Source organism: Neomonachus schauinslandi, chromosome 11 (genome assembly GCF_002201575.2).
Source record: "Neomonachus schauinslandi chromosome 11, ASM220157v2, whole genome shotgun sequence".
NCBI lineage: Eukaryota > Metazoa > Chordata > Mammalia > Carnivora > Phocidae > Neomonachus > Neomonachus schauinslandi.
Window position 1 is genome coordinate 26,039,183 of NC_058413.1, and position 27,174 is coordinate 26,066,356.

The 27,174-nt window shown below is 42.0% G+C and overlaps 1 protein-coding gene and 1 pseudogene across 3 annotated transcripts in view; both read left to right on the top strand.

The window, feature by feature from the left end:
• Positions 1 to 10,348: 10,348 nt before the first annotated feature.
• The window catches only part of FBXO3 (F-box protein 3), a 33,261-nt gene continuing 16,435 nt past the window's right edge, over positions 10,349 to 27,174 (top strand). Inside the window, exons 1-3 of one of the 3 annotated variants that reach the window (XM_021685348.1) lie at positions 10,349 to 10,491; positions 14,577 to 14,666; positions 16,558 to 16,721. In XM_021685348.1, the coding sequence (XP_021541023.1) occupies positions 10,388 to 10,491; positions 14,577 to 14,666; positions 16,558 to 16,721 (358 nt within the window). In that variant the 5' untranslated portion in view covers positions 10,349 to 10,387. Of the gene's footprint in view, positions 10,492 to 11,248; positions 11,342 to 14,576; positions 14,667 to 16,557; positions 16,722 to 27,174 lie in introns of those variants that run through there. The other 2 variants (XM_021685349.1, XM_044919315.1) reach the window with 2 other exon arrangements.
• Positions 23,556 to 23,686, top strand: LOC123326356 (annotated as a pseudogene).

Genomic DNA, 27,174 nt, shown 5'->3' on the forward strand with positions numbered 1-27,174 from the left:
AGAACTCAATGTTTTGTCTATAGCCTATTTTGAGAGCCATTTAGAAATAGGGGACAAAGTAAAAAAAGTTTGCAAATTTGACCCAGCAATTCCATACTTAAAATTTATGCTATGAATGTGAGTGAAACAATTCACAAAAATGAATGTACGTGGGTATTTGTCACAATGCTGTTTATTATGATAAAAATGGAAATTTTCTAAATATCTCCCAATAGGAGACTGATTACCTAAAATATGATGCATTCCTACTAAGGAACATAAATGCAGTCATTAATGATGATAATGTAGATGAATGCTTGCTAAGAAGGAAAAGAGTTTACAATTTGTTTAAAAAACACAAGTTATACAACAGTATAAGTATAATCTTTTTAAATTGTATTAGTATTTTATTTATTTTTATTATCTCTCTCATTTTATGTTTTTTATTTTTTTCACCTTTATTGAGGTACAATTGACAAATAAAATTGTAATATATTTAAAGTGTACAACATGATGACTTGATATACATATATACATTGTAAAAGGATTCTCATAATCAAGTTCATTAACACATCTGTTGTCTCACATATCTATCTTTTTGTGGGTGCTGAGAACACTTAAGTTTGGATCTCTTAGTAAATTCCAAGTATACAGCACAACAACTACAGTTATCATGGGGTTTTTTCTTTTCCTTTTTTTTAGAGAAAGAGAGTGCACATGCACACACAAGGGGGAGAGGGAGAGAGAGAATCTTAAGCAGACTCCACACCCAGTGCAGAGCCCAACATGGGGCTCAGGGCTCGATCTTTGGACCCTGAGATCGTGACCGGAGCCAAAATCAATAATCAGGCCCTTAACGGACTGAGCCAGCCAGGTGCCCCCAGTTATCATGTTATACGTTAGATCCTCAGACACATTCATTTTATAATTGAAAGCTTGTATTCTTGTGCCAACCTCTTCCCAGTACCCAAGCCCCTGACAGCTACTATGCTACTCTGTTTCTATGAATTCAATGGTTTTTTAATTTTAATTTTTATTTTTTTTTAAGATTTTATTTATTTGAGAGAGAGAGAATGAGAGAGAGCGAGTACATGAGAGGGGGGAAGGTCAGAGGGAGAAGCAGACTCCCTGCCGAGCAGGGACCCCGATGCGGGACTCGATCCAGGGACTACAGGATCATCACCTGAGCCGAAGGCAGTCGCTTAACTAACTGAGCCACCCAGGCGCCCTCAATGGTTTTTTTAAAAAAGATTCCACGTAGGAGTGATAACGTGCAGTACTTGTCTTTCTCTGTCTGGCTTATTTCATTTAGCACAACTCCCTCAAGGTGGATCCATGTCTGGGACATATTTATACTAAAAAATTATTCATTCTTTACCTGCAATAAATTATAACTACATAAATTACCTACCTCTTTCTTTCATTATATTTCCCTGGTGATTTGGCCCTCCCTAACGTTTTCTTGTTTTGCAGAATTTGCTGACAAAAGGCCTCACGTTTACAATCTCTGTTTCTTCTACATCGTAACAGCTTCTACAGTGGTCCCATACAACTTATTTTGTTCTTTTGTCTGCTGAACATTCGTTAGTGAGAAACTATGCTCAACAATTGCATGACGAGCTAGTACACTGCTACTTTTTGGCTGTCACTGATTGGCTCAATTTCAGAAGCTTGAGGCTCATGGGACAGCCCAGGACTCAATGCAAGGCAGGACGGTCCGGTGGCAGTCATTCACAAGGAAAAGTCTTTTTCTTTCGGTGACATTCGCTTTTTCCAGAGTGGGCTAGTTTTAGGCTTGGCAACAGAAGGAAGTCCTTGTAGGCTTGGCTAACAAGAAAGTGGGCTGTCAATGTCCACAGTAGCCAAACTGTGGAAAGAGCCAAGATGTCCATCGACAGATGAATGGATAAAGAAGATGTGGTATATATATACAATGGAATATTATGCAGCCATCAAAAGGAATGAGATCTTGCCATTTGCAGCGACGTGGATGGAACGTGGATGGAACTGCTGAGCGAAATAAGTCAAACAGAGAAAGACATGTATCATTTGACCTCACTGATATGAGGAATTCTTAATAATCTCAGGAAACAAACTGAGGGTTGCTGGAGTGGTGGGGGGTGGGAGGGATGGGGTGGCTGGGTGATAGACACTGGGGAGGTTATGTGCTCTGGAAAGCGCTGTGAATTGTGCAAGACTGTTGATTCTCAGATCTGTACCTCTGAAACAAATAATGCAATATATGTTAAGGAAAAAAAAAGAAGATAGCGGGAGGGCAAGACTGAAGGGGGGGAAATCGGAGGGGTGGACGAACCATGAGAGACGATGGACTCTGAGAAACAAACTGAGGGTTCTAGAGGGGAGGGGGGTCGAGGATGGGTTAGCCTGGTGATGGGTATTGAGGAGGGCACGTTCTGCATGGAGCACTGGGTGTTATGCACAAACAATGAATCATGGAACACTATATCTAAAACTAATGATGTAATGTATGGGGATTAACATAAGAATAAAAAAATTATAAAAAAAAAAAGAAAGTGGGCTGTCTCATTTCCAAATCCTCCAATCTGCTGTGAGATTGAACACCCAAACCTGTAATTCTGGGCGACTGAATGGGAGAGGAAGCCCCAGGACATGGTTTGCTTTCCTGATGACTGGATTGCTTCCAAAGCTTCTTGCCTTAGAAGGTGGCCCCTTCTCAGATGTGGCTTATCTGGTATATAAAGGCTGTAGTAAAATTTCTAGGTATGAAGAATCTTATTCCCAAAATAGGCCAAGCAGAGTTTGGGCCTCCATTCCTATCACGCAGGAAGCCCCCAAGAGGTCCCATGAATGGCAGAAGCATTTCTTCTTTTTTTTTTTTTAAAGATTTTATTTTATTTATTTGACAGAGAGAGAGAGAGACAGCTAGAGAGGGAACAGTGTGGGAGTGGGAGACGGAGAAGCAGGCTCCCGGCCAAGCAGGGAGCCTGATGCGGGGCTCGATCCCAGGACCCTGGGATCATGACCTGAGCCGAAGGGAGACGCTTAACGACTGAGCCACCCAGGCGCCCCAGAAGCATTTCTTCTTTTTTCTCTCTCTTTTACAGCTTTATTGAGGTATAATTGATATATAAAATTGCATATATTCAATGTATACTTTTTGATGAGTTTGGATATATACATACTCCCGTGATACGATCACCACAATCAAGGTAAGCAAACATATCCAGCACCTCCATAAGTTTCCAACCCCATCCATCTCTGGTCAACTTCTCCAAGATGGGACTCAAAGGAATGCATGCAGTATATTCAGTGCTGTGCCATCAGATAGAGTGGAATGTTCAGCCCCAAGTAGCAGGGCTCACTGTTAGTTTAGCTCCCTGATAATGCACTCCTGGGGAGCCTATTACAGTACTGTTTGCCTGGGTAGGTCGGGGAAGGCAAATGACATCAGGCAGGGTCCTATAAGGAAAGATACAAATTTTTCAAAAGGAGATAACTGAACAGAACTCAACGAGGAGATGACTTGCAGAGATATGAGCAGGATGAAGGAATCAATACGGGGTGGTGAGGTGCCCAGGGGTTAGTGAACAAGGAGCTGTTTCCAATCCTGAAAGAGCAACAGGAGAGAACAGGGTTACTGGATGAGCCAATGATTTGGAAGAGGGCACCAGAAGGAGTGGTTCCACAGAGACACACAGCCATGGCTAAAACCCCGGCTGGTGGACATTAAATACCCCACTTTCTCTTTTCTCCCCTCTTTCCCAATCTCCTACCAATGCTTCCCAATGGCTGAACCCAACCAGAAGCCCGATGACGAGGGAGCCCAGGTGAAGAAGTTCATAGAGATCAGCCTCCAGGGGCACAGAACAGAGCTTAGGTCAGAGACTGATTTTTCCCTTCTTTCTAGAGAATATCCCCCCTCCCCCCCCAAAAAGTAAGCCTGCATACCAAGTGCATCCTGGATCAGCCACTCTTATGATGTCTGTCAGGCACTTACAGGAACAGCAGTGAACAAACTGACTTGGTTAAATCTCAAAAGGACATGGTAGGATTCCATTTCTAGTGGTTACTAGTGGCTTCCCCAGACCTACAGGCTGTTGAAGTGGTGGATGGCATTATTTGGCACCCTGGCCTGTATTGTAGGAGAATACTGCATTTCCTCAGCCCCGGGTAGGAGACATTGTTTCAATATAAGCTTTGGGATTACAAACCATCCTTGGACACATCCCTCGGTACAGAGTCCACCAATAGGGGACACTTTAAATGTATCCAATCTGCAAGTTCACCCACCCTGCACCCCGAAGGTTCATATCAACTATAGAGACTGCAGGAAAACAAGAAGCATGTAACAGACAAAACAAAAGACTTTGTTTAGCAAATTCAGGAACATTTAAAGTCTCACTTAAGGGAGGGGGAGGGGGGACCAAGGCCCAGCGCTAGTTTTATGACTGCTGGAACTGTGCCTTTAAATCTCTTACATCCATCCCAGCCAGGGGTTTGTCTGTGTTTTTGCGGCACTGGAACAGCGAAATCCATTCCAGATTTTGTATCAACCCATCAGGCTGGTTGCCTTTCTGAGCTGCTGTGGCAGCCCCTAATTTCCACACATCCCTGTAATTTTAGGCTTCTCCTTGCTTTCAACCATAAAGCATAAGCATACTCCTGAATTCTTCTGAGCTCTGCAGAGGCAGGCCTCCTTTTGACCAATCACCAGCAGCCTTTGGGCCTGAGGTTTTTCTTTCGGGTGCGACATTTGTTTGGGTCAGTTGGGGTCTGGCGGGTTCCAACCGGGTCCTCCTGCCTCCTCATCTCCTGGGTTCCCAGATGCCCAGGCTACCTCACCACAACTAGAAGAGCTGACACCAGAGTTTGTGCTGTCCTCTCCGAGGCCCGCCCTGTGACTCAACAGGACCCCCTGAGAATCACCTGAGAAGGTTTCCTGCCCCTGGGAGGCCCAATTGGACAAGGCCATTTCCAAAAACACTTAGCAAGAGACAAAGTGGAGTGTGACCTTCATGGGGCTATCTTTCAGGGACCCAGGACACACCACCAATGCCACGCAGTATAAATACAAAAGGTTGGGGGCGGGGCTACAAGCGGAGGAGGAGGAGAGAGCACAGACCCCCTCCACCCATCTCACTCCCCATCCTAGCTCCCAACCAGGGGCTTTCATTATCCCCCTGAGCCGTGCACTAGGCTGGGCAGAAGACTGGGCACATCCCAGAAAGTGCTCAGTAGAGAGGGCCCCTAAACTATGGTGTTTCACATATGGCGGGGAGGGCAGGGCACAGCTAGGCCACCATTCAGCAGAAGCCTCTAGAACTCAGTATCTGGTGACCACGGTCCTGCCTCCCAGCACACTCACATCTGCTGATGCAGCTAGCTGCTAAACCCTGACAAATGAGGGAGAAAACGAGGCTCCTGAGCCCTGCGGATTGTCTCTCCCCCACCCAACAGTTAGGGGGCATATCTCTCACCTTCTAAAGAGTGATGGCATCAAAGTTGGAGCACCAAGCACTGTGTTCATCTTGATTCCTTAGAGGCCTGAGCCCGACCTTTGCCCGTGATAAAATGTGAATGAGTGTGGGATTTACTGGAAGAGTGGATGGGAACCTGGAAGCCAATTAAACTACAATGGAATTGTCCATAGGTAGGGCATTGTGCACTAGAAACTCTACACCATAGACCCAAGTGACACTGGGGTTCTAAGATTTTATTTATTTATTTGACAGAGAGAGAGAGAGAGAGAGCGTGCACGCACAAGCAGGAGGAGCAGGAGACGGAGAAGCAGGCTCTCCGCTAAGCAGGGAGCCCGATGCGGGACTCCATCCCAGGACCCTGGGATCATGACCTGAGCTGAAGGCTGATGCTTAACCATCTGAGCTACCCAGGCACCCGGCACTGGGGTTCTGAAGAAAATATGTAAGTGTATTTATTTCTCAAGTGTTATCTATTCCTGAGAGTAAACTTTTCTTTAAAAATGCCATGGATGAATTCTTCTTTCAGAACCTTGTGCTTTCTTTTTTTTTTTTAAAGATTTAATTAATTAATTAATTATTCATTCATTTATTTATGGGGGGGCAAAAGGGGAGGGGGAGGGGCAAAGGGGGATGGAGAGGGACAAGCAGACTCTCCACTGAGTCCTGAGCAGGATGCAGGGCTCATCCCAGGACCCTGAGATCAACCTGAGCCGAAACCAAGAGTCAGACAGACGCTCAACTGACTGAGCCACCCAGGTGCCCTCACCTTGTGCTTTCTGATCTACCATAGGAATATTAATGGCAGGCAAATACTATTTTAGTGAAATCCTTCTGTTCCATTTAAAGAGTAGCATCCAAAACAATTAGCAGCCTGGGAAAGAGGGGCTAGGGAGGATAGCAGGAGTTCTGAACCCCACTACCTGGGAGAAGCAAGTCCTCCACCTCAGCACCCCTCTGCCTTCTGGGAAAAAAAATAACCATTTAAAAAGACGTAAAAACAGGGCGCCTGGGTGGCTCAGTTGGTTAAGCGACTGCCTTCGGCTCAGGTCATGATCCTGGAGTCCCGAGATCGAGTCCCGCATCGGGCTCCCTGCTCAGCGGGGGGTCTGCTTCTCCCTCTAACCCTCTTCCCTCTCGTGCTCTCTGTCTCTCATTCTCTCTCTCTCAAATAAATAAATAAAATCTTTAAAAAAAAAAAAAAGACATAAAAACATGTATTTTGGTATACATTCTTTCCTTTTGCCTTAATGAGTAAGGGACAGGAGGGGATAGGTAGGGAGAGAGAAGTTGGGGGCTAGGTGATCAGGCTCATAGAAATCCCAAAAATGTGGAGGTGTGGGGAAACCAAAGATAAGGGAACAAACCGGACCACCCTGCCCTAGGCGTGTGGGGTGGGTGTCTTTTTTATGATAATCACTTGTGACCAACAAAGAATAACCAGACCCTAAAAAGGAAGTAAGCCATTGAAAGTGTTATCACTAGTCCTTGCTCAATGGTGATATCAATAGAGATGTTAATTAAAAGGATTCAAGGTCCCTGGTTAGCTTTCTATAAAAGAACCAATCCTAAAGGCCCTCAGTGGCAAGCCAGTCGAGACCGCTCTCACTCTTGAGAATTTCTGCTGTATCTTCACTTAATAAACTTCTATCGCTTTACTCACTCTCCTTTGTCCCAGAGATGCATTCTTCGACTCCATGAGGCTAGAATCTAGCTCTCCCACAACATTAGGCTCCCATACAGCTTGAACAGCACTGTAGAATCCTTTTTTTATTTAGAATTTTGGTGTTTTGTTCATGGATTTTTGCATTAATTTTGCTTTAAAAAATGCTGCATTAAAATATTACTTATCTTGATTATTGAGGGGTTTTTTTTTGGCACTCCTTTAAATGTTGTGCCCCAGGTGAATACCTCTCTCATCTCACCTTAATCTCGGCCATGGCAGTAGGGTAACATACTTGTGGTCTTCTCATTAGTTCTGGAGCAAGTCCAAAAGAAAAAAAGGAAAATACAATAGGGTAGCAGAAGCGAATGCAGTGTACTTAAAAGTACCCCCCAATTTTTGAACTTAAAACAAGTTCAATAGCTTATCTGAGGGAGAAATAGAGACAAACATGAATTAGAATCAAGTGCCTTTATAAGCATTTACCTATAGACAGGTATGGTTCCCTGGCAAACTGAAATGACCGTTCTGTCTTCATTCACTCAACCTGAATTAAAACTTTTCTACTTGTTGAATGCCGTGCTAGGCCCTGGAGTTACAAGGATAAAAAAGACTGAGAGCTTACAGTCTGGTGAGAGAGACAAATAGGGAACAACCGACCCGAATCCATCTCAATAAATGCTCTGAATATGTCCATAAATAGTTTGGAATTACAGAGATGTGAGCAGAGATTTTTTTTGCTTTAGTTTTTGTGGTTTTCCCTAGGTGGGTGTCTCGTTCGTATGGGTGGGATTTGAACTTATGGAGGTGAGTGAGTGATGAGTGTGCCAATGCCTCTGGACGATTTTTATTACATTTCCTTAGAGAAGGGGGTGCATTACACCATGCAGGGCCACAGTGGAAGCATCAGGTTTTCTGAGGATGCAGAAGAAGGAGCGAGGGGAAAGTGTAGGCAAGGCAACGTGGGAAACAATGGGAGAAGAAAAATTATTAAATTTCCTTACTACCTAAGCCCGTTGACAAGTCCTTGAAACAGGCAGAGTGACATTCCTTTAGGGACTCGACTGCCTCGATGTTAATACTTTCCTAAGGGCAAAAGACAATCCTAGCCTGACCACCCCGACCCCCCATCCCAGGATCCTATAAGTCTACTTTAACATATAAAAATTCCTTTAGAAATTTCCTTTATCTCTAAACCCCCCAAGATACGGGTTGGCAATTACTCCCCAAGCATATGGCCCACTGATATACATCTGAAGGGTCTCATGACTAAGGTTTTATTAGATGGTAATAAATGACCTTTTCCCAACAATAGCTAGCCCCCTCAAGGTCCTGGAAACCTTGCTTCCAAATTCCCTAGACATACACTATCCCTAATGCCCTCCCAACTTGAAAGTATATAATGGGCCACTGCTCATGACCCCAATGCAGCTCTTTCTGCCCACGGGTCCTGTCCCCATGCTTTAATAAAAATCACCTTTTTGCACCAGACGTCTCAAGAATTCTTTCTTGGCAATTGGCTTCAAACCCTAATGTTCTTTCCTACATCACAGCGACTTTATTAGGGTTTCCACTGGGAAGGCAGAGCAGGACAGACTAAACGGCTTAGGACTGGCTAGTTTGAACAATACATGATGGGCTTTGGGCTCTAAGTGTGTTCTCTAGTTGCCTGGTACCTGGCCCTCACATGATTTAGGGCAGGGGAAATACTGGCTTGGTGTGTGAGAGATAGATAAAGGGAGTGGTTGGCTTGCCCGTGAGAGGCCATCCCCCAACCAAGTTGTTTGCTAACTTTAGGAATTAGCTAGCCCTAGGAGGGCAGTCTTTCCCGGGAGAGCAAGATTTTTAGGATCAAAACATCATAACATACAGAAAATTAAAAAAAAACATGATTAATACATGTATGTGTGGTGGGGAGAGGAGTTATAAATATTAGACAAAATCATAAATATAAAGCATTAATTACCATTAATGAATTGAGGAAATGGAGCGGTTTGGGGTGGGCGGTGGAATTATTTCCACTTTTCCAAATGGTTGGGAGGAAACCCTCTCCAGGATATGGAAACGTTTGGAAAACTTAGTAATGGATTTATGCATAGGCTTGGGAAATTAATATTTATTGAATATCTAGCCAGGTACTTTACACAAACAAGGCTTCATTACCATCCATAAACCACTTTAGGGGAGGGAGGGTTTTTAGAGATGAGTCCACAGGCTCATAGAGTTTATGCATCGTTAGCTAGTCCATCTCACTTCTACTAAAGTATATGACAGATATGTGATGTCCAGGTCTCACTGGGCTCCCCAAAGTCCCTTACAGGAGGCTGCCTTTGGAAAAGCAAGGGAAAAGAAGGATTCAGGTAAGTGTGTATTCCTTAGCTCACGATCCATGACACTTCTCCCACCCGCAAAGCTAAGGATGGGCAATCACCGTGCCTCAACGATGCCCACTGGCAGGCTCGGCTCATCTCTTCACACCCAAGGTACTGAACCCTTGGATATTAAACCTTTGGGGGGGGGGGAATCCATTTACTATATACTTTGCATTGCCCTAATAGGCTGAAAAATCACCGTGAAGACCAAATAAGTGAGAGCGGCTCATCTTTAGATTCAGTCCCTGTGCACCTATCACTCAGGGAAGGGGTTAAAATTATGCCCTCGACGATCATTTCCCCAGTTTGGGAGTGGAGCCTTGCACCTCTGGCTGATCCCCAACTCTGCCCCTACTGAGTGGACAAGGCTCCGAGCCACCTTGTTGTGCGCTAGGGACAGGCAGGGCGAGGGAGGCTGAGGGGGAAAACGAAGAGTTTCTAGGTCGGAAAACGAAGAGAAGCGAAGGATCTGGGGGCCAAGGGCGGAGAGGATTTAGGGTGAGATTTGGGGCCTGGCTTCGAGGATACCGGGTGTAAAATTTCGCGTACGGGGATAGAGCCAGGCAGAAGATTTGGAACAGACTGAAAGGGTTACGGGCTGGGCAAGTTTAAGGATCGGAATGGGAGGAGAGAGCGCGGGAGATGTGATGGGGAGCAGGGGGGAAGCCTGCGGAGCTCGCGCAGCGTGGAGGAACACGGATCCCAGCTGCAGCGGGGTCGCACCGCACCGGCGCTGGGCCAGAGGGGCGGGGGCGGCCGGGAGCCGCCCCTCGGTCCGCCCCGTGGGCGGGGCTGTCCCGGCGGTTACATAATAAACCTGTACGAGCGACTGGGGAGCGGCTCGGGCGGTGGCGGCGGGGGGCGGGGTCGGGGCGGGGCCGGGGCGGGGCCAGGCCTGCACCGGGCCAGGCAAGATGGCGGCCATGGAGACCCAGTCAGCGCCGCTGACCCTAGAATCGTTGCCCACCGATCCCCTGCTCCTCATCTTATCCTTCTTGGATTACCGGGACCTAATCAAGTAATGGGAGGACACGCATGGCAGGGGTGGGGCTACGGGGCGGGGGGAGACAGTGAGGCAGGAGGGACGGAGGCCCGGCTCGCCGACAGGACCCAGACTCCCGCGTCAGCCAGAAGGTGACGCGAGGGCCGCCCTGATCCTGTGGAGCCACCCCGGGGCCTGGGTGAGACGGGGGCGGAAAGGGCCCCGCCTTTAGGTCTTCCTACGGTCCAGGGCTCGGGCCGGAGGAGCGACGAGAATCCTCTCTCCCAGGCCTCGGCGAGGCCCAGTTGTAAGGTGGGGAGGCACTGCTCCCCGCTGCCGCCCCGTCGACCCCGGTGCCCACCACACGCCGTCCTGCTGGTCTCCGCCTGATCTGGCCCAGCCCTGGACGCTTTGGAAAAGCCCCTGTCCGGGCCAAGCGCTCTTTTCTGCTTGGGCCCGGGCCTGCGGAGTGCGGCGCCAGAGTGGGCAGGTGGGGCGACCGCTTGACCCTCAGGTGCGACTTCCGTGGCACCATAATATCTCGCAGGGCTCACTTTTGGACATCAATGCTTGCTAATTGTTTTGCTGCCAGCCTTCCTCCTCATGGTTGCATGTTGGATTTTGTGTTTTGGTAGTGATTTCCGGTGGTGCGATACAGGTGACTTCTCTCCTGTAGGCTCTGGGTTTCCTACATTACCAGCATCCGTTCCAAAAATAACACCGGTTGCTGGTAAGGGTGGTTAAATGCCAGTTCCTTCAGCGCTCGGGACTGTTTGGTGGAAGAAATGGCGCTGTTTACACCCTTGACAGCTGGTGGCATGGCTCTGTCTTTCTTGTGCCACCATGTATATTTGCAGAGGAGGCAAAATCGCCCTCTTAAGGATCGGTAGGCAAGATTCGTTTCGTTTTGTTTTTTGGATTACCATTGGATTTTAACCCTTTGATGATTGTGCCCTGTGTTATCAGAAATTCTTTTAGACATACAGTATTCTTCGATTTATTGATATTTGTTGGTTGGCTAGCTAATTGGTGACAGAGGGATAACTCCAGTTTCTGGCTGCTATCTATATTAGTACCTGTAACTTTTTTTTCAATAAATTTTTCTCTACTCAGGCTTGTACATAAAGCAGAGAAATAACGTTTGTCTTTTCTTTGGAAAAGGCTGTTCCAAAAGCAGACTTTTCATCTGACATATTTTCTTGCTATGTCCTCTTAGGGATCTAACACACACATACACACATACATTGCTGCCAGGGTGATTTTTCTAAGACAGATCTCGCTGTCAGTCCCCTTAAAAACCTATGATGCTCCTTGTTTACAAACCATTACCTAAACTTTTGGGAGCATTTAAGGTCCTTATCAATTTGGCACAGTCCACTCTAGCCAAATCAGACCTCTGCCAGAATACCACACATTTAGGTTTTTTTGTTCTATGGCTTAAGCTCTTGACCCTGTCTGGAATGCCTTGCCCACCTTTTCTCACCCTAGCAAGATGGAATTTATTTAAGACCCCTTCTCCTGATTCTTCTACCTTCTTCCTTTGCAGAGTTTATTTGCCATACCAGATAGGTTGTGCACTTCTTAAAAGTAAAGACTGTCTTGTTTATCTTAGTATTCACCATTTATTCAACAGATTTTTTTTTTCAGTGCCAGCTGGTTAAATGTTGGGAATATAATAGTGAACAAGACAGATAAGGCCCCTCCTAGGAAGCTTACAGTCTTGTAGGCAAGATGGGAAAACAAAGTGCATAATTACAAGAGTTGCTGTTTGCTATGAAGGAAATAAACCAATTGCTCTGTAAAGGAATGAGAGGAAGGGGTGATCAATTCAAATTGGAAGGAGTTGCCATCTATGAAGGTTGGCATAGAGCAGTCCTGGCAGAGGGAACAGTGTATTCAGAAGCTGATTGGACGGTAGCACAGCCAGGACGGGTGCTAGAATGCTGTTGCAGGAGGGTAGGGAGTGACTCACAGGCAGAATGCCTTGAGAAGAGACTGGTGAGATCATGCAGGACCCTGTGAGCCAAGATGAGGGGGATCAGATTTTATTTTAAATGCTTTGGGTAGGAACCTTTTTGTTCTGTTCCTGGCCCTCAGTGGTTTTGATGAGGACCACCCACATTGTCCTCCATTTCAAATGCTGATCCTTTCCAGAAATACCTTCACAGACACACATATAAATAATCTTTAACCCGCTATCTGGGTATCCCTTGGCCCAGGCAAGTTGACACGTAAAATTAACCGTCACAAACATCATCAAAGTTTATCTACAGAAAAGTTTCCAGTGGACTACAGCTTCTTTCCTGTACTGTACAGCTCCACTTTGTCAAGTGTCCTGACCATTGCTGAGCTCCAAAGTTTTTGATACATACTTACTGACTGGATCAGGTTGGATTGGAGTAGTCTATTGGGATCATTGTGTAATATCAGCTGTACAATGTGGATCTCCCCCATTCCAGGGTGATTTATTGCGTACTATTAATTCTTAACCCTTACTATGTATCAGAATTACATGTGACACTTTTTTTTTAAAGATTTTATTTATTTATTTGACAGAGAGAGAGCGAGAGAGGGCACACAAGCAGGAGGAGTGGGAGAGGGAGAAGCAGGCTTCCCGCCGAGCAGAGAGCCTGATGTGGGGCTCGATCCCGGGCTCGATCCCAGGATTCTGGGATCATGACCTGAGCCGAAGGCAGACGCTTAATGACTGAGCCACCCAGGCGCCCCACATGTGACACTTTTTTAAACATACACATGCTCAAGATACGGATCTTACCCCAAGCCAACAGAGTCAGAATGTCTAGAACAGTTGTTCTCATCCTTCATGTGCATCAAAATCTCCTTTGGTGCTTATTCCAGAGATTCTTTTTTGTTGTTTACCTCTTGGGACAGTGGAGAGAGAAGGATCAAGAAAAGAGGGAGTGGACTCTGAATTGACAAAACTGGAGGGATTCCTATGTTTGCAAGTGTTTGTTTGGGCACTTCCTGAGCTTGGCATAAAAGGATGAGGATATTTGTGTGAAATCTGAAAATCGAACGAAGGCTGTTTTGTTTACCATCAGTTGGTTTTTAACATGCCCCAATCAGGGCCTTGACAAATCCCATGTAATTTAAGATTCACTTAGTTGACTACCTATTGCCCAACTGAGATCTTTGAGTATCAACTTTCTGTAACTTGTGATTCCTCTTCTGAGAGGATAGAAATCCATTTTCCTAATCCTAGGTTCATTCTTTTTGCAAATTAATTAGGGTAGTCTTTACAGGACTGGAGCACTATTGTATTAGAAATTTCTATATAATAAGAAAATTATTTCCAACATTCCGTGATTTTGAGTAGCTGATACTAACTTGGATCGCTATAGATATTGAATTCGAACTATTATGAATCCGATGTATTTTATAAATGGGCTCTCCAATAGTTGCTATAATTAAGATTGATTTTGGCTGCAGTATTTCTTTCCTTTAAGAAAAAATTGGAACAAAACAGACAAAAGGCTTATGTATTTAATATCAAATGTGTCACAAATTTTTTTTTTAATTTTTTTTTTTTTGCGAGAGAGAGAATGAGAGAGAGCACGAGACGGAGGAGGGTCAGAGGGAGAAGCAGACTCCCTGCTGAGCAGGGAGCCCGATGTGGGACTCGATCCTGGGACTCCAGGATCATGACCTGAGCTGAAGGCAGTCACTTAACCAACTGAGCCACCCAGGCGCCCTGTGTCACAGATCTTAAAAAGAAAACCATTTTGTTTATACCTGATTAACGTTTCTTCCTACATGTAGAAATACCATCCCAATAATAAGTGTAGGAAAACTCTTTGATTTGAAATTAACTCCAATGGTTTATATGTTTTATAGACTTTCATATGAAAATTACAGTTGCAGAGGTTTTGGGGTTTATTTGTGAACTCAAATAGTTAAGATTTCACCACTCACAAGGTAATTATACTAGCTAACATGCTAAACAGGTTTTAGAAAATATTGTTTTACAATTATAAGGGTAGAAAGTGGGAAATAAGAAAAGCAAAAGGAATGAAAGAAAACAACATTGAATATTTTTATCTTTATTTCTAAATTGTTTTCTTATTTTCTTTTATACTAACCATGAATCTGGTTATTGCCAGTTGTTGCTATGTCAGTCGAAGACTTAGCCAGCTATCAAGTCATGATCCACTGTGGAGAAGACATTGCAAAAAATACTGGCTGATATCTGAGTGAGTATTCAGGAAATAATGTAATTTTGAAATTCGGCCCTTGGCTTCCATAACACTAGTCTGTCCTGATTCTCTTCTCTCACCCTTGTCTCTTTATCTCCTTTGAGGCTCTTCTTGTGCCTGCCAGTAAATGCTGGTGTCTCCAAACTCTGTCCTTGGGCCACCGCTCTTCTCCCTCTGTGAATTCTGCATGCACTGTTGCCATTTATGGTGGCAACAGTGTGCTCCTCACTCCCAAACCTGAATGTCCATCCCTGACATCCCCACCGAGATCTTAATTGGATCACCCACAAGGGCTCTCTGAGTTCAGTAAATGTTAATAAATTTGACAGAATCAAAGTGTAGTTGACAGAAGGTGGCAGTTGGGAAAGATGAAAGGGAAGGTAGGGTTGCCAGTATCTTTTTCTTAGATCGAGGGGAATCAAGTAGTGACAAGTTGGCAAAGGAAGAACTAGAGGTCTAAGTATATTATTTAAAGTTGCAAGCTACCTAATAGAACTACATATAACAGGGTTATCAAACACTGGGAGGAGGAAGAATGGGGAAGAAGCATTTTAAGTATTGCCATGAACTGATCTTTTACTTTGGGGTATCAGTAGATAGATGTAAAATTGATAAATCAAGTGTAGAGGCATGAACGTCTAGAGTTACAGAGATAACTTGCAGAAATAACTAAAGTTTCCTTTGAAGGGTTGGGATTAGACTAGGAGACTGATTGTTCATCGTAAGTTCTTTGGTACTTTTTGGTTTTGATAATATGTATATATATTATTTTGATTAATAAAAAGATGCTTTGCTTCCAACTCCTGCCCCCAGCCCTCACCCTCCACCCCTGCCTCCCAGCCAAAACAACACCCTGAATTGTTCTTTTCACCATCCCTAAACCTGATCCTCCTGCATTCCTAGTCCTCATGGCAGAAGCATCCACCTGGGTATTTATGCCAGAAACAGGAATCATCCTAGATCTCCTCTCTTTCTGTCCCTACATTCATTCAGTTACCAAGCCTTTCTGATTTTAGCCTCTGTATATTTCTTGAATTTTCCTTCTCATTTCATCTAGCTACCAGTTTTAGTTCAGTTCATCATCTCTTACCTGGACTCCTCAAAACCCTCTTGCCTTGTCTCTTGTGCCTCTAGTTTACACACCTCCCAAACCACAACCACAGTTCTGCTCTTTCAACTCCCCTGTTAAAACCCTTTAGTAGCTCTCCATTCCCTACAGGATAAAGTCCAACCTCATTAGCAGGATACCAGAAGGCCCTTTGTGGCTGCCTTATCCTATACCACTTCCGACTCATAAATTGACACTTCATTCTTTCTCCCTGATTAGAATATATATATTTTTGAGGGCAAAAAAGGTGCTTCATTTTTAATGCCCTCAGTGGCTAAGTAGACACTCAATAGATGTTTGTGTAATTGTACCAAATAGAGATATTAAATCATGTGATTACTTTCAGTGCTATATGATTTCCTGGCTAATCCAATGTAGGTAAATTAGATTAGTAGTATTATATCATTAAATTCCGAATAATTTCTAAAATAGAACAGCTACATATGTGTTTTAAAACTTTATAATTGGTATGCTTTAAGGAGTAAGTTGAAATTCATACCTTCTATACAATTCACATTATATTTCATTAAGGATTTGAAAACTTAGGGAAAAAAATAAGTAGAAAGTAAGAAAATAGGTGACTCATAATCCCACCATGCCAGCAATAACTCCTGTTAGATTTTTTGATGTATGTATCACTTTTGCTATCTAGTCTTCATTTGTAGCTAAAATAAATGAAAAGGAAGGCAAAAGTAAGCACAAATTCCCAATAAAGTATGTTGGTAAGTGTTTAATTTCATTTCGAAAGATTTTTAATCTCATGTTTTAAAATCTATTTAGGGAAGAGAAAACACAGAAGAATCAGTGTTGGAAATCTCTCTTCATAGATACTTACTCTGATGTAGGAAGATACATTGACCATTATGCTGCTATTAAAAAGGCCTGGGATGATCTCAAGAAATATTTGGAGCCCAGATGTCCTCGGATGGTTTTATCTCTGAAAGGTACTGGCAATGCAGGGTCTCCCTTCATTTTAGTAACTATAGTATAAATAGGTTAAATAACTTTGGGTTTCTATCATCTATGCTAATCTGTAATTTACCAACATTATCTGTAATTCACCATTCACATTTGGCCAAGGAAATAGGAAGCCTATATTGCTAAAAGGACCCTTGCTCTACTGCTTATCCCATTTTTGCCTGCCTTGGGACCCACGTGATTATTTATTAGAAGGGAAAGCCGAACTCCTAGTGTCCTTATGTTTGTTTTATTTTTTATTTATTTTTTTAAGATTTTATTTATTTATTTGACAGAGAGAGACACAGCAAGAGAGGGAACACAAGCAGGGCGTGTGGGAGAGGGAGAAGCAGGCTCCCCGCTGAGCAGGGAGCCCGATGCGGGGCTCAATCCCAGGACCCTGGGATCATGACCTGAGCTGAAGGCAGACGCTTAATGACTGAGCCACCCAGGCACCCCTTTACATTTGTTTTTTAATAAGCTCACTAACGCTAAGATTGCTTGAGGATAATTATTGTGATTTCTTTCAAAGGAGTTTTTTTTTAATCAAAAAATGGCCTCCTGTGCTAACCCTCTTATTTTTAGTGCAAGTAAAGTTTTGTTTGATAGTCTAATGATTTAGAAAGACCAAATACTAAAGACCTGGGTCTTTCAGAGTATAAGAGCAGCATAATAAAGTGAGGAAAACTTTCATCCCTATTTTGACATTTACAGAATAGTGAAAACTAAGATTTGAACTAAGGTCTATTTGACCTCAGAATTTGTGGTCTTTCTGCTATACTGTTATTGTCCAACTCTGGCAAGAAATATTAATAAGCTATTTCCCACTAATTTGATTTGTTAATTTATGCCCAAGAAAGTACATAAACAGATTGCAGATATATCTACTTACCTGCTTTAGCTTCCAGGTTTTTTCAGATTTCTCCAAAGGAATTTTAAACATGTTTTGGTTCTACTGAGCTGAAACTGGAATCAGTTCTCACATGTATTCCTTTTGAATTAAGGTCTCTTTGGAAACAGTATTCCTTTTACATGTCATATTTCCACTGTAACTTCCCATGTAAATACGAATTTCATACAGACCAGGATCACATGACTAGGTACTTCAAACCGAATTGCTGGGAGGTAGATGAAAGAGTGATTTCGTAGAGAGAGTAGAGCTTTGAAGGAAAGTATCCTTGATTAATATCTTTAATAGATTTTTTCTTTTCCTTTTTTTGGGGGGGGGAGAATAATATCCACTTGGTATGTGGGGTTAAATAATTGCAAGAGGAAAGTAATTCCCAAAATAGGTATTTGGTGGTGATAAATAAAATAGGTAAGGATTTGTAATAGCTATTTTTTATTATACACAAAGTAAGGCACTAAACTAAGTACTTATATTATTCCATTTAATTCTCCAAAATCTTATGAGGTGTAGACAATTATTATTCTCATTATATAGGTGAACTACCTAAGACATAATAAACTAAGCAAGCTGTTTGCCATCACAAAATAAAAGAGCCAGGATTTGAATACAGAGCTTACGCGAGAGCTATGGTCTTAACAATTGAAGGAAGAGAGGACCTATTCTATTTTGTCCAGAGTGCTTAGGACTCTTAGAGAGCTAGTCCAATATTAGGATGTTTAGAATATGAAAATGTAGGCATGGTTCTCCTTTGAGGCACAGAGCTACCAAGAAAGGAAGAAACTAAAGATACATAGCAGCTTCTTTTTGTTTTCTTTTTCTTTCTTCCTCCTTTTTTTTTTTTCCCTCCATTTGGCATTCCCAGGTTTGCTGCTCACTGTTCTGTATCTGGTGGTTGGAGGTGAGGTTGTCAGAGACTTCCCTGATAGCCCCTGTTTTACTGCCAAGTGCCAGTTCTCTGGGGGTTTTGCCGTGAGTTGGAATGGGGTAAAAGCTGTTTGATATCTAGAATGCTGGGTACGCTAGGGATGCCAGGCCTATGAGTTGTAGTACTGAGTCAGGAACTAGCTGTTCACCTCAAGGGCCACAGTCCTTGACTCAGTCTCAAGGTTATGGAGATGGCAGAGATAGAAAGGAAACTTGGAAAGCAAATAGGCACTGGACTTGGGGAAAGTTTTACAGAGTAACTTGGAATTATCTAATGGTATATATCATGTATCTTCGAATTTCATATTTACCTTACATGTGGGCTTAGAACTTTAGAGTTGAAAGGGGCCTTTGAGACCATTTAGACCAGGGGTTAGCCAGCTTTTTCTTTAAATGGCCAGATAGTAAATATTTTAGTCTTTGAGAGAGAGATAGTCTCTGTCACAACTATTCAACTCTCCTGTTACTGTGGGGAAGCAGCTGTAGACAATACCTAAATAAAGGGGATGGCAGTGTTCCAAGAAAACTTACTTACAGAAACAGGCGGCAAGCTGGGATGTGATCTACAGGCTGTGGTTTGCCAATCCCTGATTTATACTAGTTCCCTCATTCTACAGGTGAAGGAACAGGCTCAGAGGAGTTTTAGGTGACTTACACAAGGTCCCATAACTAGTAAGTGATGGGTAACTCCTGGTAACCTCTTCCCTGCTTTTTCACAGAAGTGGGCTAAGGGGCAAGGAAAGTAAATGAACATTTATTGAGTGCCAGCAAAGCACTTTATTAAGCAGAGGGAGCTTATTTAATCCTCAGGATAATTGTCTCAAGTAGGTAGTATTATCCCCCATTTTGCAGATGAAACAGGGTTAAAGAGGTGAAATAACTTGCCAGAGATCACAGGGCTAGTAAGTGGTAGAGCTGAGATTTGAACCTGGTCTGGGTGGCTCCCAAATTCTCCTATTAACAGGATGCCCCTCTAAACCTTGATTTTGTTGTATTGTAAACATGTATTTCCTTATATTTTTCTCTTGTTGTTGTTTTACTTTTTTCTGTCCAGCTGTCTCTTCAAGAAATTCTTAGTTTCTTAATGTTCTAATGTCCAACATGTAGCACTGACCATACCAATATTAGTTTCTTTCCTCATCGATTTCTGGCTCAGACAGCTATTCAGCTTGTTTTCTTTTGTACTAAACTTTTTTATTTGTAAACTTTTTATTTTGGAGTAATTTTAGATTACAGAAAAGTTGCAAAGACAGTACAGAGAGTTCTTGTACACCCCTCACCTAGTTTCAGTTTCCCCTAACGTATCTCCCTGTGGGACGTTTGTCAAAGCTACAGTTTTTGTTGGCATATTACTATTAACTAAACTCCAGACTTCGTTTGGATTTCGCCCATTTTCCATTAATATCCTTTTTGGATTCCAGAATTCAATCCAGAATACCACATTGCATTTAGTTGTCATGTCTCCTTAGTGTCTTCTGGTGTGTGGCAGTTTCTCAGTCTTTCCTTGTCTTGCATGATCTTGACAGTTTGAAGGAGTACTGGTCAGGTATTTTGTAGAATATTCTGCAAATTGGCTTTGTCTGAAGTATTACTTATGATTAGATTGGAATAATGGGCTTTTAGAAAGATTACCACAAAGGTGAAGTGCTCCCCTTACCACATCATACCTAGGGACACATGATATCCACATGCCATCACTAGTGATGTTAACTAACATACAAAAATGTGTGTGGATTCTAAGTGTACAGCTCGGTAAATTATCACAACGTAAACATGACCATTGTAACACCCTCCAGGTCAAGAAGTAGAATGATTTTCTGTACCTAGAATCTTCCTTCTTTCTCAGAAGTAACCACTATCCTGAATGCTAATACCACTGAGTAGTTTTCTCTCTTTTTGAACTTTATATAATTTGCATGATTAAGTATATATTTTGTGTGAATTTTTTCTGTTTTGTTTGTGAGATTCAGCTGTGTTGTGTGTAACAGTAGTTTGTTCATTTTTGTCGTGAGTATGGTCTACCATTATATGGGTAGACTATGATTTATAGATTCATTCTACTGTTGATGGATATTGGGTTGTCTCTAGCTTTTTGGCTATTATAAATAATGTTGCAAATAATTTTTGATGTACATATGAGCATACTTCCATTAGGTAAATATCTAGGATTGAGTTTCTTGGGTATCTTGCAAAAGATACTATTAATTTTCCAAAGTGGTTCTAAAACTTTACATTCCCACCAGAACTTTAATGTTGTCTTTTTTTTTTTTTTCAGCCTTTCTAGTGGATATGTAGTGGTAGTTTTAATTTGCATTTCCCTAAGGATGTTGAATAATGACAGTTTTATTTCTAGCTTTCCAATTTTCATGTCATTTTTTTTCCTGCTTTACTGCACTGGCTAGGGCCTTCAGTACAGTATTGGATAGGAATGATGATAATGAGTGTCCTGTCTTTCTGATCACAGAGGAAAAGCTTTCAACACTTCTTTTTTTTTTTTTTAAAGATTTTATTTATTTATTTGAGAGAGAGAGAATGAGAGAGAGCACATGAGAGTGGGGAGGGTCAGAGGGAGAAGCAGACTCCCTGCCGAGCAGGGAGCCGGATGTGGGACTCGATCCTGGGACTCCAGGATCATGACCTGAGCCGAAGGCAGTCGCTTAACCAACTGAGCCACCCAGGCGCCCCACAATCAACACTTCTTTAAAAATGATGTTTGCTGGGGCGCCTGGGTGGCTCAGTTGTTAAGCGTCTGCCTTTGGCTCGGGTCATGATCCCAGGGTCCTGGGATTGAGCCCCACATCGGGCTTCCTGCTCGGCAGGAGGCCTGCTTCTCCCTCTCCCACTGCCCCTGCTTGTGTTCCCTCTCCCGCTGTGTCTCTGTCAGATAAATAAATCAAATCTTTAAAAAAAAAATTAAATGATGTTTGCTGTAGGTTTTTTAATAGATAGTCTTTATCACATTGAAGAAAGTCTCTTCTGATCCTAGTTTGTGGAGAGGGTTTTTGTTTTTGTGTTTTAAATGGATCCTTGAATTTTTGTCAAGTGACTTTCCAACCTTGTGATTATCACATGATTTTCCTACTTCATTCTGTTAATGTCCCAAATTGCATTCATTGATTTTTTTCTGAATATTAAACCAACTTTGCATTTCTGGAATAAAGTTAACTTTGGCACTTTGGCTGTAATATCCTTTTTTTTTTTTTTTTAATTTTTTTTTTTTTAAGATTTTATTTATTTATTTGAGAGAGAGAATGAGACAGAGAGAGAGAGCATGAGAGGGGGGAGGGTCAGAGGGAGAAGCAGACTCCCTGCTGAGCAGGGAGCCCGATGCGGGACTCGATCCTGGGACTCCAGGATCATGACCTGAGCCGAAGGCAGTCACTTAACCAACTGAGCCACCCAGGCGCCCTCCTTTTTTTTTTTTAAATGTTTATTTATTCATGAGAGTCAGAGAGAGAGAGAGAGAGAGGCAGAGGCAGAGGGAGAAGCAGGCTCCCCGCCTAGCAGGGAGCCTGATGTGGGACTCGATCCAAGGACCCTGGGATCATGACCTGAGCCGAAGGCAGTCGCTTAACCATCTGAGCCTCCAAGGCACCCTGTAATATCCTTTTTGAATGTTGGATTTGATATGCTAGTATTTGATTGGGATTTTTACATCTATGTTCATGAGAAACTTTGGCCTGTAATTTTTCCATCTTAAAAATGTTCTTGTCAGGTTTTGGTATCAAGATGATGCTGGCTTTATAAAACAAGTCAGGAAGTGTTACTTCTTTTTCTGTTCTCTGGAAGAGTTTACGTAAGCTTGATATTATTTCTTGCTTAAATTATTCATAGAATGCACCAGTGAAGCCATTCAATTCTGGAGTTTTCATTGTGGGAAGGTTTTAAGTTAAAGATGCAGTTTCTTTATTAGATATAGGACTATTCAGATTTTCTACTTATTCTTATGTAAACTTGAGTATTTTTCTAGGAAATTGTCCACTTTATTTACATATTCCAGTACATTGCTGTGAAGTTTTTTATAATATCCATTTACCTTTGCAGTGCTTGTTGGATCTGTAGTGATTTCACCTTTCCATTTCTGATATTGTTTGTGCTTTTTCTTTTTTTTAGAGATGTTATTTATTTATTTGACAGAGAAACACAGCGAGAGAGGGAACACAAGCAGGGGGAGTGGGAGAGGGAGAAGCAGGCTTCCCGCAGAGCAGGGAGCCCGATGCGGGGCTCGATTCCAGGACCCTGGGATCATGACCTGAGCCGAAGGCAGACACTTAACAACTGAGCCACCTAGTCGCCTCTCGTGTGCTTTTTCTGTTATTTTTTTATCAGTCTTACTAGGTAGGGGTTAATCTTTTTTTTTCTTTCTTTTTTTTTTTTTTTTTAAAATAAAACAGGGGCAGATGCTTTATTTTCAATTTCTCCAGTGCAAAACCTGAGCCATGAAGTAGATGGGTGACTTGCTTCCAGTCTTCTGATGGGAGCAGGCTGACTCACGGCTTCTGGCAAGCTGTGCAGCGAGGCTGATACTTGTGTCCTTAGCCATGGCCCTGTTGCGAGTGAGATCCAGAAAGAAATTGTGAAATTTTTATTTTTAGGAGTGTTTATTGAGGATTGGTGGACTTCTTGGGAATTTTCCCAAGTTTGATAATTAGGAAAAAAGAACACGTAAATTAGGTAAAATTTTATTTGTTTATTTACTAATTTATTTTTTAAGATTTTATTTTAAGTAATCTCTACACCCAATGTGGGGCTTGAACTCACAACCTTGAGATCGAGAGTCACATGCTGGTAGGGGTTAATCTTACTAGCCTTTTCAAAGAACTGGCTTAGCCTTTGTCAGTTCTCTCTATATTCATTTCTTATTATTTCATTAATTTCTCTGATTCTTTCTGAGTTTACTGTGGCATTTTCCTTGACTTGAGATGATTAGATCATAAATTTTTAGGCTTTGTTTTCTTCAATAGCTTTTGCTATAAATTTCCCTCTAAGCTTTGCGCAGTGGCAGTATCGTAGCCAATGAGGTTTATCCGAGGCGCGATTATTGCTAATTGAAAATTTCCCTCTAAGCATAGCTTTAGCTTTATCTCATAAGTTTTAATATGTTGTATTTTCATTAACATGCAGTTCAAAATATTTTCTGATTTCTTTTGATTTCTTCTTTGACTCACAGGTTTATATAGAGATGTATTGCTAGATTTCCAAATATTTGGGGTTTTTTTTGTAATTTTCTTAATATAATTTATACTTTAGTTCTGCTGGGATCAGAGAATATACTCTATATAAGTTCAGTCATTTGAAATTTGTTGTGATTTGTTCTCTGGTCCAGCATATAATCTCTCTTGGTAAATGTTCCTTGTACACTTGAAAAGAATGTATATTTTGCAATTGGTGGATTCCGTACTATGTATATAATTTAGGCAAAAAATGTTAGTCTTGTTCAAATCTTTTGTACTCTTACTGATTTTATTTTATTTTATTTTATTTGTTTTTTGTTGTCCACTTGTTCTATTAGTTACTGAGAGAGGTATGTTAAAACTTATCAGTGTGGTAGGCAGAATTATGAGATAGCTCCAAAGATTCCTACCCTCGCTGTACATGCCTGGTATAATAATAGCCTTCCTTTGAGTGTGAGTGGTACTGTGGATATAATTGATTTCAGTCTTGTTATTAGGTAATAGATGACAAAGGTGAATGGGCTTTGCAGATGTAATTAAGGTCCCAAATTAGTTGAATTTGAGTTAATCATTAATCAAAAGGGAAATTACCCTGAACAGGCCTGACCTAATCAGGTGAGCCCTTAAAAACTGGGCCCTTCCAGAAGACAGACAGATTTTGAAGCATGGGTCTTTCCTGTTGGCTTTGAATAAGCAAACTGGCATGTTATGCTCAGGGCCAGGTGATAGAGAATGGCAGGTAGTTTCTAGGAGCTGAGGGCCCCAGTTGTGCGACTGCAAGGAAATGAATTCTGACAATAACCAGTGAACTTGGATGAGGACCCCAAGCATAAGATGCATAACCTGCGATAGCAGCCACAGTTGACATGGTGTTTTTAGCCTGTGGGAGACCCGAGCAGAGGATCCAGTTCAGTCATGCCCAGACTTCTTACCTTCAGAAACTATGGGATAATAAATACATGTTGTTTTAAGCTGCTAAGAGTATAGCAATAGAAAACTAATAACTATGGTTGTGGATACATCTTTTTTCCATTTTAATTCTGTTATTTTAAAAAATATATTTTGAAGTTGGGTTATTAGGTGCACCTTTTTTGCCATTTTAAAAAATCTTCCATTACCTCTGATAATGCTGTGTACCTTAAGGTCTATTTTAGTGATTTTAGTACAGCTATTTTAACTTTCTTTTACATATCTACATCTCTAAGATGTGCCTCTTGTACATGATTGTGTTTTTTATCTGGTCAGTCTTCTAATATTAGATTATTTCATTTATTTGTATTTAATGTAATTACTAATGTATTTGAGTTTAAATATACTGTGTTCTTTTTTAAAATTTTTTGTAAAGATTTTATTTATTTATTTGACAGAGAGTGACAGTGGGAGAGTGAACACAGGCAGGGGGAGAGGGAGAGGGAGAAGCAGGCTTCCTGCTGAGCAGGGAGCCCGATGCAGGGCTTGATCCCACAGGACCTGAGCCGAAAGCAGACACTTAACGACTTAGCCACCCGGGCACCCCAATATACTGTGTTCTTATTTTTTTTTTATTTGTGCTCCTGAGCAAGTGTTCCTTTTTTTCTGTTCTTCTTAATTATCTTTTATTCTCTACCTCCCTTTCTTATTTATCATTTTTAGTGATTTACCCTAGAGATTAAATGATGCATCTCTGACTTAATTAAAATCTCTTGTAAATTTTTATTTTTACCACTTCCTGGTCAATAAAAGAACCTTAGAATACTCAATTATCACCCTCTTGCCTTTCACACTATAGTTTTTGTGATTTGAATTTTGAACGTATTTTCTATCCCTGAAAACATTATTATTATTTTATATATTCAATTTTATTTTAGATTTACCTCCATTTTTACCTTTTCTCATTGTTCTTCATTTCTTCCTGCATCTTCATGCTTTCATCTGGGATCATTTTTCTTCTACCTGAAGAATTCCTTTTAGTATTTTTTTTAAATGAGGGATTACTACTGCTGAATTTTTTCAGATTTTTTTTGTTGTTCAAAAATGTATTTATCTACCCTTTTGAAGTATATATTCAGTGGATATAGAATTCTAGTCAACAGGGGTTTTTTTTTTAATAACTTTTTTTTTAAAGATTGTTTGAGAGAGAGAGAGCATGAGCAGAGGGAAGAGGCAGAGGGAGAAGCAGGATTCCTGCCGAGCAGGGAGAGCAGGGAGCCCGACGTGGGGCTCGATCTCAGGACCCTGGGATCATGACCTGAGCCGAAGGCAGGTGCTTAATGACTGAGCCACCCAGGCGCCCCAACAGGTTTTTTTTTTTTTTTTTTTTACCACTTTGAAGCTATCCTTCTTCTGCCTTCTATTGTTTCTGTTGAGAATGTAGCTGTTAGTCTTATTGTTGTTCCTTTCAAAGTGACTGTATGGCTTTTCCCCTTCTTTGGCTCCTTTTAAGATTTCTCTTTGTCTTTGATTTTCAGCGGTTTCCCAATAATGTGCCTAGATACAATTTTCTTTTCTTTCTTTTTTTTAATTTATTTATTTGACAGAGAGAGACACAGTGAGAGAGGGAACACAAGCAGAGGGAGTGGGAGAGGGAGAAGCAGGCTTCCCGCTGAGCAGGGGGAGCCCGACGCGGGGCTCGATCCCAGGACCCTGGGATCCTGACCTGAGCCAAAGGCAGATGCTTAACGACTGAGCCACCCAGGCGCCCCGATATGATTTTCTTTATAACTATTCTCCACAGGGTTTATAGTGCTTCTTCAATCTATGGTTTGATGGTTTCATCGATTTTGGAAAATTCTCTCTGTACTGCTGCTGTAAGTTTTGCTCAGCTTCTCAGCCACAGGTCTGCTTTCAGAATTGGCAATTGCCTCCAAGACAGGCTTGCTCCAAAGGCCTGGCTAACCTTTCAGTTTCCCAATTCTTGTGACTGCCTCTCTCCCCCAGTTCTCACTGTCTTTGAGGTTCTCCAAAAGCCTTGAAACCAATTTTCTGTTGTTCCGCTTTTCCAGTTCTCGGCAAGAGGTTTGCTCCAACCACCTGGTGAACCATTACTGGAAATGAATCTCTTCTTTTGGTATTTGTAATCACTTCCTGCTTTTTAAAGCTGGAATAGATGGCAAGCTGACAAACATGCAAAATTGGATTTAAGTTAGTGGCTTCCCTACAGTATGAATCTATACCTACCTATGTCCTATATTTCTCATTAAGAGACAATGTCAAGACTCTTGAACAACATCAATTTAGAGAACTTCTGGGGAGTTTTTTTTAATAGAGAGTGTGTTTTAAATGTGAGTGTTTAGATTAAGAAAAATGAGGTATACCCTTGCATTGTAATGTGAAATAATTACAATGCATCTCCCTCCTGCATACTTTTCCATATTTTACTGAGTGCCAGTGTTTTCCCTGTTGAGAGGAAACTGAGGAATTTCCTTCTCAATGCTTCAAATGTCAGAGCCAAGC